Source organism: Aspergillus homomorphus (genome assembly GCF_003184865.1).
Source record: "Aspergillus homomorphus CBS 101889 unplaced genomic scaffold BO97scaffold_62, whole genome shotgun sequence".
Lineage (NCBI taxonomy): Eukaryota > Fungi > Ascomycota > Eurotiomycetes > Eurotiales > Aspergillaceae > Aspergillus > Aspergillus homomorphus.
This window is the reverse complement of record NW_020291948.1, coordinates 148,119-161,360: the sequence shown is the minus strand read 5'-3', so window position 1 is coordinate 161,360 and position 13,242 is coordinate 148,119. Positions and strand designations below refer to the sequence as shown.

The 13,242-nt window shown below is 52.1% G+C and overlaps 4 protein-coding genes across 4 annotated transcripts; 2 read left to right on the top strand and 2 right to left on the bottom strand.

Moving 5' to 3' along the window:
* The first annotated feature begins 326 nt into the window (after positions 1–326).
* Positions 327–2,638, top strand: BO97DRAFT_446789 (putative beta-ketoacyl synthase (Cem1)). Its single transcript, XM_025698687.1, has 8 exons — positions 327–637; positions 875–1,041; positions 1,093–1,200; positions 1,259–1,330; positions 1,384–1,470; positions 1,526–1,792; positions 1,847–2,215; positions 2,277–2,638. The coding sequence occupies exons 1-8, from the start codon at positions 586–588 to the stop codon at positions 2,439–2,441; spliced, it is 1,287 nt and encodes a 428-aa protein (XP_025546756.1). The 5' UTR covers positions 327–585; the 3' UTR covers positions 2,442–2,638.
* A 651-nt stretch (positions 2,639–3,289) lies between these two features.
* On the top strand, positions 3,290–6,999 carry BO97DRAFT_438311 (uncharacterized protein; the record flags this gene model as incomplete). The annotated part of the gene is made up of 5 exons (XM_025697906.1): positions 3,290–3,317; positions 3,470–3,604; positions 3,801–4,484; positions 4,554–4,945; positions 5,794–6,999. 5 exons carry the CDS (start codon positions 3,290–3,292, stop codon positions 6,997–6,999), a joined length of 2,445 nt encoding a protein of 814 aa, XP_025546755.1.
* Positions 7,000–7,040: 41 nt separating this feature from the next.
* On the bottom strand, positions 7,041–7,425 carry BO97DRAFT_247299 (uncharacterized protein). The gene has a single exon (XM_025690831.1). The coding sequence runs from the start codon at positions 7,277–7,279 to the stop codon at positions 7,082–7,084; it is 198 nt and encodes a 65-aa protein (XP_025546754.1). The 5' UTR covers positions 7,280–7,425; the 3' UTR covers positions 7,041–7,081.
* Positions 7,426–11,497: 4,072 nt separating this feature from the next.
* Positions 11,498–13,177, bottom strand: BO97DRAFT_247279 (TFIIIC subunit 6 family protein). Its single transcript, XM_025690830.1, has 2 exons — positions 12,982–13,177; positions 11,498–12,639 (listed from the first exon to the last, which is right to left on the bottom strand). Exons 1-2 carry the CDS (start codon positions 13,012–13,014, stop codon positions 11,617–11,619), a joined length of 1,056 nt encoding a protein of 351 aa, XP_025546753.1. The 5' UTR covers positions 13,015–13,177; the 3' UTR covers positions 11,498–11,616.
* Positions 13,178–13,242: the final 65 nt, after the last annotated feature.

Here is a 13,242-nt window from a genome sequence, read left to right as displayed (position 1 = left end):
GGGGGGGGGGGGGGGGAAGCGTTTCTTAACAAGAATTTAAATTCACAGAGCTCTGAAGAGCGACTTCCGTCACTCACTCACACAAACACACACACATACTCTCTCTCTCTCCTTCGAAACGTATCCAATGATGGGTGACCTCGGCCAGCACCGCACGGTGGCCCTGCAGCTTATCGATAGAAGATTGGCTTTTGATTGGTTGAAATTAAGCCTGAAAAGGCAAGTTTGGGGCCTTGTGGCCTGGTTTCTTTGACGTCGGGAAGCCCTTCCCTTTCGGGTTGCTCTTCGCTCTTCCGTCGGCATTTCAAGGTTCAAATTCACTGCAAGCAGTCTCGGAATTTCCAAGTTCCTGCCTTTCCCTTCCTTTCTTCCTTCCACCAACTCTTGGCCTCGGTCTTAGCTACTGTCTGTAATTGTGGTTCCACTCTTTCGACTAGAGGTTGCATCTACCGCCATACCAGCTCTGGCTCTAGCCTCTGGAGCTCCGGATTGCGGAGATTTGACTGGTCTCCCATCCTATGGAAAATCCCGTCGAAGTACATACTGTACATACATACATACACTAATCTTCCGCCTCAGAATGCCATGCGTCGGGTCGTCGTGACAGGTTTAGGAGCGATCTCGCCTCTAGGGGTAGGTACGTACTCGATCCTTTTCTCATTCGGGTCTCAATCATCAATCGCGGTATCGAGAAGCGCCGCCGCAACGTCAACCGTCTTTTCCGTCTTCAACGTTCTCCACTCATGGCATGCCCAAAAGGGAAGGTCGAACACAGAGCCTGGAGTTGCTATCCTTGTCCAGAAGGGTAGCCAGACACGACGGCGGAGGCTTCTCCTGTCCTCTGGTCTTCTTCGTTTGCTAATATAGGTCGTAGGTCTCCGTCGAACATGGAAGCGCCTGCTAGATGGTCACTGTGGCATCGTGAATGCCGTGCATCGCGATGCTAGGTTCAAGGACGTGCCCTGTCAGATCGCCGCCATTGTGCCGCGAGGGCCTCAAAATGAAGGCGCTTGGACGCCTTCAGAGTGGTTAAGTAGAGACGTAAGCCTTATACTTGAATGGATCTAGGGCTCGGCTCACTGTTTGTGGTAGGATGAGCGTAAGATGGCTCTCTTTGCGCAGTACGCCATGGCTGCCTCGGAAGAGGCATTGGAAGATGCGGGCTGGAAGCCGACGACTTTTGCTCAGAAGGAAGCGACGGTAGGTATTCGATATCAATCTTATGCTGGGATCGCCTTACTCACAGAATCACGTCTAGGGCGTATGTCTTGGATCGGGTATCGGGAACTTCGATGAGATCTACGACACGGTTGTTGCATATGAGAAGGGTGTGCGTATTAGCTGTGAGACATCACATGTCTACCTCTGTTGATAATATGATAGGGATATCGCAAAGTGTCACCCTTGTTCGTACCCAAGCTGCTGATCAACCTCGGTGCTGGTCACATTTCTATGAGATATGGGCTCATGGTAAGCCGACTGACTCTCTTGCCAACCCGTGTCGTGGCTGACTTCGTGCTGCAAGGGCCCAAACCACGCGGCAACTACCGCATGTACAACCGGCGCTCACTCGATTGGTGATGCAGCTCGCTTCATCGCGTGCGGTGATGCAGATGTGATGCTAGCCGGCGGGGCGGAGTCTTGTATTCATCCTTTGGCTGTTGGCGGCTTTGCTCGGGCTCGCAGTCTGGCAACCAGCTACAACGACAACCCACAAAAGGCGTCAAGACCATTTGATGCGGATCGGGAAGGCTTCGTAGTAGGAGAAGGGGCTGCAATGATGGTCCTAGAGGTACGTCTTCTTATTCTCACTATCGCTCTACGTCGCACTCTAATTTACTGGTAGGAGCTCGAGCATGCAAAGGCTCGAGGAGCTCGCATTTATGCGGAGTTGAAGGGTTACGGCTGTTCCGGGGATGCGCACCATATGACTGCGCCCAAGGAGAATGGAGAAGGTGCATTCCTGGCCATGAAGAAAGCACTGAAAAACGCGGGGTTGTCGCCGTCCGCTGTTGACTACGTTAATGCGCACGCCACCTCCACTGTCGTAGGCGATGCGGCAGAGAATGCTGCGATCAAAGCGCTTCTTCTCGGCCCAGGGGGGAAACAGAAAGCCACGGAGGTCAACATCAGCAGCACCAAGGGCGCTGTCGGCCACCTTCTGGGTGGTGCGGGCGCTATTGAGGCTGTGTTTGCTGTCCTCGCAGTCAATGAGGTAGGCCTGATCTCTTTCCATTACAACAGAAATATACTATGATACTAATGCTGTGATCTAGAACATAATGCCTCCGACAATCAATCTGGAGCGGCTAGCGGACGGATTTGATTGCAATTATGCGCCTAACGAGGCACAAGAGCGTTGCATCGACGTGGCCATGACGAACAGCTTTGGGTTCGGAGGAACCAACAGCAGTCTATGCTTCTCCAAGCATATCGAGTAGGTGCGGTGCGTTCTGATTCTTTGCTGTTATACTGCATAGATGCTGCACTGTATCACTCGGATGTACTATAACATGGACATGCATACTTTAGCGAGTACCGAAGAAACTCTAGCAGCAAGAGGTCAGCATAGTGGTGATGAGCTGATTGAGATTGACAGAAGGAAGCTTCGAGAGTGTATGTACAGAAAACCTCAAATGCAGGTGTTACTGCTAATCATAGAGAGGGTCTCTATACGGGGTTCCTATTGTCCTTGACCTTGTAGCTTACTCATAGGAATGAACAATGCGTCTTCTCTTATTGATCTGGTAAGAACCAATCAAATTGACCCAGTAAGCTCCTTACTCTTGAACACACCCAGCCCATCATGCCTGTTTCCAACTTCAATAAGTCAAAGAAGCGAGGATTCATTCATCGGAGATCCCACGTGACCCACCCAAATGCGGAAGAGGCGGAGAAGGGCGGGAAACCCCCCCTCTCTCTCCCCGGCCTCGGACATGGTAGCCTCGATCATCGCATCGCAAGCCAGGCTACCACCACCCTACGCCGTGCTGTGTTGTCGCAACATCCCGTCTTCCCACTCCGTCCGATCGGTCGGTCGGCGTTCAATTTGGACTTATTCTTGAGCACAGTGATGACTATCGACCCCAACTTCTCACCTCTTTTTCTCTTTGCATGACGGCGTCCGTCCGTGTTCTCACCTCTCTGCATCTGAATCCCAAACATCAATCAACTTCCGAACAGAAAGATCACCGCAAGCGAGAGGAGTTACAGGCCCGTGGTCGTGGGTTTGCCTCATCACCAGCGATCAACCCCTAAGCCCAGTCATCTGGGCTTTCCACAATTCGTCATGGCTACTACCAATAATGGTGACAGAGGTGTGTTTTCTGCCTTCTTTCTTCTCTTGCTCTAGTCCTTGTGTTTGGGAGACTACGAGGGGGAGAGAACCTTCGGGATGATCCATAAAGGGCGCTATTGAGAACAACTCAGGTTCTTGGGCTAACTTGTGATTGTGATTGCTTGAATCTAGCGCCCTCTGTCGCATCATCTGCTGCGGGCAGTTTAGTTGAAGCGTCCGGATATAAATTCTCCGAGAAGGATGTCAAACCGGGAAAGATCAAGTTGAAGAAACCGGCCAAGTTTGGGGGCAGGAAGAAGGCTGAGGGTATGTTCTGTTCTATCTTTATTCCTTTGTCTTGATTTTAGGAGCTCCTGAGTTGATGCGCGCCCTTTTCTGTCTGGCCTTGGCTTGGGACTCGTTCGTCCTTGCTAAGCGAGTATGATGGAGGGAAGGGTTGGGTGATCTTGCAAAGAGGATCCGAGGGAAGAATGGATGCTAATTGATACCGACTACGTTCCAGAACCCCCTGCATCCCCCGGCTCGTCCCCGATTCTCCCCGAAATCGACGAGAAGACGATGGCCGCCTTCCCCACGGGCAAACCGCGTGAAGAAGATCATCTCGAGACGGTCGTTTGCAAAACCTGCAAGAGGCCGGTCCTCAAGCAGCATGCCGTGGAGCATATCCGCGGCTGTATCAGAGCGAAGCAGGAGAAGGCGCGCCGCAAGAAAGAGGCGCGCGACGCGGCGAATCGGGCCAAGGCCGGAGATAAAGAGGATAACGATGAGGTCGGAGTGGGAGGCGGAGCTGGAGGACCAGGCGGGGAGAAAGGGGAAGGTGGAGAGGACTCGGCGATGAAGGGCCAGAAGAGCGCAAAGAAGAGCGCCGTCAAAGGGATGGCGGAGGATGGAAGGAAGAAGGGCACGAAACGGAAAACGGAGACAGGTGATGGAGACGACAAGGATAGCAAGGAGCCCAAGAAGAAGAAAAAGAAGGAGGAGCCGAAACCAAAGGTCGCCAAGCCGAAGGGACCGGTGGATGTCGAAAAACAGTGCGGTGTTACTCTGCCGAATGGTGCTCAGTGTGCGCGCTCCTTGACCTGTAAGAGTCATTCCATGGGGGCGAAAAGAGCGGTTCCTGGCCGTTCATTGCCATACGACATGTTGCTCCAGGCGTATCAGAAGAAGAACCAGGCGAGGCAGCAGAGTAAGTTCTTGGTTCTTATCTTGTGTGGCTCTGTTTGGATAGTGAACGGTGGTTAATGATCTCTAACAGAGGCTGCTATCGATGCCAACGCGCCGCTGCAGGACGACCAGGACAATAATGGCCCGGTAGACTCGGACGAAGAGAAGGATGCCGTCATGGCGGCGATTGCGCGCTCGCAGCCACAGCCCCTCGTCACTCACACGTTGATCTCAACCAAGAAGAAGTATCAGTATGTGCGCATCAAGGAGATGCTGTCCCATGCTTTGGGAGGCTCTCGCGGCGGTGGCCTCTTCTCGACAGGCGACAACACCTCCTCCACGCCATCCTTATTTTCGGATGGCAATCTCTTCACCCCTGTGGACGATGTCGGTATGAATTTACCGGTCTCCGCAACCGTGCCGGATCATGCAACAGACGCCGATGCGAAAACTCCAGCCGCGCCTGCGTCTAAGAAGCTTTCTGTGGCGGCGAGCTCATAGAACCTCTTTTCGAGCAAGTGAATGTGTGATAGTTTCTAATTTCTGTGCTTTCATGTTGATGAGGCTGCTGCCGTTGGTCTTGGGAAACCGGACAGCAGTTGGATGGACGAATGGTTGGCGGCGTTTATGGACGGTTCTTCTACTCAAGGCTCTTGTTGGTTCTGTGATGATATGATACCCCCCGTGTTGAGTGTGATATGATGCATGCATTGTTGATTCAGTTGGAATAGTGTGTCTAAGATGGGTTCGTTTGTGATTTAATAGTGACTGGAATTGAACTAAACATATGGCCATCATGGCGTACTCTACTGATACTTTGCTCCCAAATCAGGATAAATTCTGCTATCTAAAGTCATATTTGCACTTCAGTTTTTGTTGTCCCTCAAGCCGTGTTGCTTGTAGGCAGTACCTAGTGGATCACTTCTACTTCCTCACGGCAGTTCATGCCTCAGGCCACCGCCACGATCTCCGCCGAAAGGCGACAACTTGGAAAAGCCAATCCACTCCCGATTAAGCTCAATGCGCCTGTCCCTTCACTTCACACTCATTTCTTTCAACTCCGCGCAAAGCTCCGAGCGGCTTCGAAGGCGAGACCTCGGTCCGACCTCACTCCTTTTCAATTCGAGATAATTCAACACGCTCTACAGACAATCCTAGGATTCCCTCGTTTGCCGTCTCCGGCACCTCCGATCCGTCCATTGTCCAGTTCACCTCACCCGGTTGAATTCCGATCCCGCCTCCCCTTTCCACCCACCCACCATCTCGCCCTTATTTCCCGCAGCTGCAAGATGGGCAACTCCGTCCCCGACCTCGACGCTGTCGGTATGAAGGCCGAGCCGGAGCTGGCGGATGTACTTCGGCGCGAGGTCGCCGATCTCTTGGGGCGCAACAACTTGAACTTCCCGGGAGCGCAGCCGGTCAGTTTCGCGACACGCCATCTCACCGAACTCCAGCGGGAGGACTACTACGTATGCGAGAAGACGGACGGAATCCGATGTCTCATGTACTTCGCGCGGGGGGAACCGGACTCGGAAACACCAGAAGTGCACTACCTGATCGACCGCAAAAACGACTACCGGTGGGTGCCCGGGTTGCACTTCCCGCTGCCGGGCGACGAATCGTTCCGGCAATTTCACGTGGATACGATCGTGGACGGGGAGCTCGTGAACGACACCTACGAGGACGGGACACAGCAGCTCAAATATCTGGTGTTCGACTGCCTGGTGCTGGATGGGCAGTCGCTAATGCACCGCACGCTCGACAAGAGGCTGGCTTACTTCAAGGAGAAGGTGCTGCGGCCGTACAATGCCATGTACCGCAAATTCCCCGAGGAGATCCCGCACCGGACGTTTACGGTTGAGGACAAGTCGACGCAGTTCAGCTACGGGATCGAGATGATGTTCCGCGAGATTATCCCTAAGGTGAAGAAGATACACGGCAACGACGGCCTGATTTTCACGTGTCGGAGCACGCCCTACAAGATCGGAACGGACGAGCACATCCTGAAGTGGAAGCCACCAGCAGAGAACACGATTGATTTCCGCATGAGGCTGGAGTTCCCCGTGCTGGAGCCGGACACCGACGACGAGGCCGAGGGCATCACGGATCCCTACACGGACTACGAGGCAATGCCGATTTTCCACCTGTTTGTGATGCTGCGCGCAAATGAGTATCAGCCCTTCGGCGAGATGTTCGTCACGCCGGATGAATGGGAACAGATGAAGGCCCTCGGCCAGCCGCTGGATGATACGATTGTGGAATGCGCGAAGGATGAGCAGGGCCGATGGCGGTTCTATCGGTTGCGGGACGATAAGACGGACGCGAACCATATCTCGACGGTCGAGAAGGTGCTCGAAAGTATCCAGGATCGCGTTACGGAGGAGGATCTCATCCGCATGGCCCCTGCTATCAAGACAGCATGGAAGAAGCGCCAGGCGGCGCAGGAGGAGGAGGCTCGGAAACGACACCGACAAGGTCCTGGCGGTGGCGGACCTCCGAATGGTCACAATGGGGTCAAGAGAAAGTTTGAAGAGTAACTCTTGCTATATATTTATGTCGTTGTCGTTATTTCTTTTCTCTTCGTCCCCCATGTTGAACTACTTAATACCTTGGGGTTAGTTACGTTGGTTTAATTGGTTGGTTGGCTGGCTGGCTGATTCGGTTTCGCGAGGCGTTCGGTGCTGGAGGATGGTGTGTGGTGAGTGTGCTCATCTGCTTGTTATCATGAATCTCGGGCCCGAGATTTTTCTCACTTCGAGTTGTGTTTCTTTCTACTTTCCTGTGTATACGCCAACAATAGCCGGCCTCATGTCGCATGTTGCACAAAGGGATAAAGCGATGGGATGGAAATTGTATAGACTCAGCCCCCCTCCCCGTGGCGGCCAAGGGGATAGAGTAGTGGAATGAGATACATTCACAGGTCTACATACAGAGAAGCAAAGAAAGCCGCGCGTATGTTTCATTCCACAAAAATCGTTCGAGATGGTTGTGTGTCACTTCTAATCAGAGCCTTCTAGTCGAAATGCTACTGGTTGGGATCTGGTCGGAATCATCCCCCTTAGAGAATCGACGATAAGGGGGAAACCCATACATGTCAAATACAAAAGAGAAAAAGAAAGGAGATTGGGACCTATGAGCTAATTTTGCCCCTAGCCCCTACTGAAGATCTCTTGTTGACAATGTCTTTTGCCTGGTACTAGCAGTGGGGATGGAGACGGGGAGCTTCTTCCACAATATGTGTGCTGTATATGACTTTTCTTTTCCCTCTGCGATCCCACCTCTTCGGGCTACCGGTTCTGGTAATAAAGTGTGTAGGATCTAGTCTAGAACCACCCCTTTCCTCCTCCCCGTTGTGCCCTGTGCAGGGCTTATTTTTGTTTCGTTGGTGTTAGACTGTCTGGGGACGATGGGGAGGATGGGGAGCGGCATGGAGGAAGGATCGCGGATGCAGTGGGACAACAAAGGCGGATGGATCTGCTTGACCCTTCTTTCCCCTTGCAATGCTGTGATATGACATCAGTGGGTACAAATTTATAGATGTATGTACTGCGTAGTGCACAGTACTCTGCTGGCGCGAGAGAATGGAGTTGTTGAAGGGTAATGGTTGAAGAAGGAGGGAGAGGGGGGCCAATAGAGTTGATGAGTGACATCAATAGGATGATTGAATCAAGATCTCCATGCAGACGGAAGTGGTCTTCGAAGGTGTGCTTTTGAGAGAGAGGCGAAGAGGGAAGCAGTCTGACGAGTTGAAGCATGTGCTGGCTGGTGCTTGTGCTTGTAGACTACTGTACTTGTGTTGTTGGTGGTGGATAGTCCAAAGTCAAAGTACGGACGGAGGACACATAGTCCAGATTAAGCTGTCGATCATGGGAAATTGATGGGGAATTGGTGGGCGGGGGGAGAGTTGCACAGTTGCACTGCATGGGATGCTCTGATTGCTTCCCCTTCTCTCTCTGTTTCTTTTTTTCCCCAGAATGATGGGTGGTAGGAATGTGGGGGATGGAGAGGAAAAGCAGGTCTGGTTTCGAAAGCTTTCTTCGCTGTACTTGTAAAAGGTAAATTGCACTGGGGAGGGAAGGGAAGGGGAATTCCCCTGTTGGGGATTCCGGAATGAGTGGTTCTGGGTTACTTGAAAGGGACAATGCAGCCTCAGTCAGTGTCTGGGGTATGTAGTACTGTACTTGCCCTACAGTATACTACAATATCAATCAGAAGTCGAAGAAAGGGGGAGCAGGGTGGAGGAATCAGCTTCGGTGGCGTGATAGTTCGTTTCCATGGCTCCTTGAGAGCAGAGCAATAATTTCAGGGGAAATATTATAATACTGCAACAGAAGGTGAAACCGCAGTGTTTTGCCACTGGTTGAATGTTACTTCCTATTACTGCTGCCGTGGCGTCTTCTTTATCTTCTAGAAGGATGGGGAATGGAACACATCATACATATCACTCACTAATCATGGACACTGACATACTCACACTCAGGCTCTATTCAACATGCCATCCAGCTCAGCATTCACTATTGACTTAGTCGCTCACAGGCAGGCTATGCTCAATTCCAAAGTACAGGCATACCTACCCCATCTATCAACTTGCATTCGTGATGTCTACTTGGGCATCTCCAGTATCAACTACTCGATTCAGTGCCCTTGTCTCGCTTTCCCCACAAAATGCACACGTACGTTTCTCCATCCGCCCTGGCTGAATCCTTACCCCATCGGGCTGTCTTTATCCCTTGGCGACCCGTTTTTTCCCTTCAATTGTTGACTCTCTAATTTATTTTTAAGATTTCTTTTTCTCACCCCCGGAAGAAGCTCAGCTTTTCCCCGGAAGTTCCGCCCTGGTCGCCGTCCCGTCGTCGTGGCAAGCATGCAGGACTCGCCCACCCTTTGGACCGAGTCGCTGGGTGAGGCGTCCCCAGCCTTGAACCTAGTTGGGACTCGAGTCACTCGAGTGAGTGAGTGAGTGAGTGAGTGAGCTCCTCGCCTCGAATAGAAGGAATAAATAGTACAAAGGATGGGACAGTCCACTGCCCGTGTAGAGCTCCACTAATTCGATTGGAATTCTATCTGTCGTTTTTTAAACACACAACTCCCTTTCCCAACAGACACCCTTGCAACTACTACTCCAAGGATTGTTAGTTGTGCTTCCTTGTACCCCGTTGACTGTACTTTGTGCTGGCTTCGAGTGGCTTGTTTGCCCCGGATTCTCTTCAGCTCCTGGTCTCTCATCAGTCATTGTTCCTTGTCAACACGGATTTAAAAGCGCCTCCCTGTCCTCTTACCCCGTCTTTGGAGCTAGCTCCTACACTTTCCTGAACACTGCAGTGATCCAACTTCTGGTCTAACGAAAAAGGTAAGCAGTTTGATTTAGGTACTTCTATGTATATGACTGTCCTTGCCGGCTACGAGAAATAGGTAGGAAGGAATTCCTTCTTGCCTCGGCGAATCTCGGAGCTCCAGCATCTATACTACCGGAGCTTCCCTCTCGGCCCTACGGGTCCTCGTCTGCCGAATGGCTAGGATGAATTGCCATGTGCCGACTACGTTGTTATATTACTTATTTATATCACCTCTGGGCCACGTCTCTGTATGAACACATGCTAATGCGTTTTCTACCTGCAGTGCCACTTATCCACCGATTCATTGCCATTCTCACACCGGATCCTACCTCCATTCAGAACAAATATCAGACAACCCACTCCAACCCTTTATCTACTACGTACAACAACAACATCATCAGAGAAGAGCATTAACCAAGCAAAATGACCAACACATCTCCTCAACGTATTCGGCCCACTCTCATCACCCCCTCCTGTTCGTCCACTTTCCCTCAGGACATCTCCGCCGCAATCCTCTCAGCCGCAAACCACATTCCCAAGTCCATCGCCGTGGAGTCCGCAGCCCGAACCACGGGCGCCGCAGCCACAGCACCGACGACGAGTACCGGGTTGCTGGAGGTACCCATGCCACCTCCCCCACCCCCTCCGTCTCCGGTCGAGACGCGAGCGCTCTGGGGTCGGTGATTTCTCTCTTCGCATTCAGAACAGACCACATTCAACCACGGTCTTGCCGGGCGGTCCGTTGATTCTATATACCAGCCGAATTGGGTCGCGATCGGATCTGCGTTCCAACTACACGGTCTTTCTTGTCATTCTCTACATTGGGTTTTGCGTTGGTTTCCGGTGTTGGTGGGTCAAAACTTACTTCTTTGCTTCTGCTTTGGAGGTCTTTAGTGGGGTTTAAATTTACACACACCGGGGTTTCGGAATTGCGATTCTAGATGGTGTGTTGGGGGTTTTCATTGGGATATGTGCCTTTGTATATTATGGGACCTGGCATCAGATAGGTTGTGATAGCTTTGGATACTAATCATATTCATTCAAAAGATCGAAGAACGATGATAGGTTATCGCATGCTGTGCATAATCCACAACGGGCTAGCTCGTCCCAGAAGATAGATCACTACTCGATATGTTTCTCTGAAGGAACAGATACAAGTCATTATAAGTACTAAGTATATGATAGAATGAAATCACTCCCCGTCATTGTTATGCAACCATCGCTTTCTTGGTCAACGATCAGTATGCTCTCAAGCAAACGTGCATGACATCCAATCATCAGGGTTGACTCCAGTGGGAGCGCTTGCAGATACCCGACCCGGACTCGGTCACATGCAGGGTGGCACATATACACTCGATGTACCTGCAGCCGAGACCCGTATGACGCCATATCATCTTTGTCCACGAATGGAAAGGGGGCCTCGGTAAATCGCTTTCGTGATTGTACCCCGTTACGCTGTGGTAGTCGTATATGAATGCAGGTCTCTGACTAGCTAGCCGGCTAGTAAGATAGCATGCATGTAGACAAGGGAAGGACTCATTCCGGACACCGTTACTGTGGCTAGAGTTTCTCACCGCCATCCTCGTCTTCCCTGTTCAAGCGACGCTGTCAAGCCTCGGAAGGGCGGGGAACCGCGAACAGTCCGTGGGAATAGCGCTCGTGACTATGAAAGCTTGTTTCCCCTTTTTTAAGTCTGAAGTGAAATCATGCCTGAGAGATGGACCTCGGTTGAGTGCCTCGGGGTCATGGATACTTCACGTGACCGATCGATGAGGATCAACCTTTTCAACCTGTGGTCTTGGTTTTTGTGATCGGGTATCACGGCTGCGCCTGTTGCGATTCCCGTCGAGCCTGCGAAAGTAACTCCTCCGGATCAAGATACTGGTCTTGACTTGGATCCCGCGTGGCACCCTCGCCCGCAATCTCACGCTCGCCCTCCACACCGCCCATCTCGATATCATCGTCATCATCATCCTCACCGTCACTTTCCACCTCCCCCTCAACGTCCTCCCCAAGGCGGGCGTAGAGCGCCTCCAGCTCCGCCATGGCACTCGAATCGCCCTGCAGCGCCAGTTCATTCAATCGCTGGATTTCCACCAGCTGTTCATCGGTGCGCGCCCAGCCGGAAGCCCGCCCGCCCAGCGACGATGCATGGTCCGACTGGATCCGTTTCATGCTGAAGACCGTTCGCACTGAGTCAGTTTCTCCTTTGCTTCGCTTGAGACTGGCCAGACGTTCGAGAAATCGGGCTTGATTGCTCGATGGGAGATTGGGGGCGCGGATAATCCCGGTTGTTGGTGCGGTGGGCGTGGAGTCCGCGGGTGTATCTTCCGCTTGAGCGGAGCTTGCATTTGGGCTTCCTTCGCCTCCTGTCGCTACTATCGCTGCTGCTGAAGGTTGAGTCGAGGAGATGAGAGTGGCTTTGCGACCTATGATCTTGATGCTGGGGGCGGCGAGAAGGTCGTAGTTGTGCCCATGACGAAGAGGGATTACCAATGGATCGATACTGCCGGGCCCATTGGGGTCGTGGGGCGCGATCTCCTCTTCCTCCTTCCTCTCTTCGTCCGGCCTGGCGAAGATGAGGTCTGTACCCAATTGGTCTGCCCACGTACCGCTGAAGATTTGGTTCTGATACGAGATAATGGGATTTGAGGTGTGGAGGGCGAGGATTTGTAGGCCATCGGCTGGGGAGTCGGCATGGGTGAATTCGGTGCTGGAGAGAGCGGCAGCGGGCTCATCGGGGGTGTTTGTAGCTGTCGTGGGATTCGTGGACGGTTGTCGGCGGCGAGGAGGTCGAAGTGGGCCGTGAAGGGAAGAGAGGTCGAGAGTGAGGTAAACAGTCTAGACCCTGGATGTCAGATGCAGGATAAAAGAGAGACAAGGGGAGAAAAAGAAAAAAAACAAGGTAGGAAGGGACGCCAAGGCGGACCTCAGTCTCGGTGGGATGATATTCGTATTCATAGTCCGAGTCAATGTCGGAATCAGGATGGGGCTGATCCACTAGCATGGCCGGATCGACCGGGATGGGGGGAGGGAGTGACATTGACATGGTGTGTGCTGCTCTAGACTATAGAGACTAGAGAGCTGTGAGAGAGAAAGAAAAGTACAGTACATACAAAACCGGGGACAATCAATGGAAAGCGATATCAAGGCGGTGAAGACGGGATTGGCCAATTCGCGTACCTGCCTGTTTGGGGGTAAAGAAGTAGTAGTCATCAAATCCTAGTAATCCATCAACTTCAACCAAAGAAGAGCCTCTCATCAACTCATCTTCCCAAGTCCTCTTCTTTGAACTACACCTTCATCCCCGTTCATCCCACTTGTCATTCTTCGCATAATTCGATTGACCTTAGATAGTTCAGACTAGTGGCTTTTCCTAGTCCAGCTGAATTCAGCCTTATTGACGAATGACTACTGCATTGCATCATTCCTTCTGACTCGGCT

Coding starts and splice junctions, on each gene's coding strand:
- BO97DRAFT_247279 (XM_025690830.1), bottom strand. CDS start 13,014: ATGACTACTACTTCTTTACCCCCAAACAGGCAG. Junction 12,640..12,981: donor CTTTACCCCCAAACAGGCAG/GTACGCGAATTG, acceptor TCCAGGGTCTAG/ACTGTTTACCTCACTCTCGA.
- BO97DRAFT_446789 (XM_025698687.1), top strand. CDS start 586: ATGCGTCGGGTCGTCGTGACAGGTTTAGGAGCGATCTCGCCTCTAGGG. Junction 638..874: donor GATCTCGCCTCTAGGGGTAG/GTACGTACTCGA, acceptor TATAGGTCGTAG/GTCTCCGTCGAACATGGAAG. Junction 1,201..1,258: donor TTGCTCAGAAGGAAGCGACG/GTAGGTATTCGA, acceptor AATCACGTCTAG/GGCGTATGTCTTGGATCGGG.
- BO97DRAFT_247299 (XM_025690831.1), bottom strand. CDS start 7,279: ATGCGACATGAGGCCGGCTATTGTTGGCGTATACACAGGAAAGTAGAA.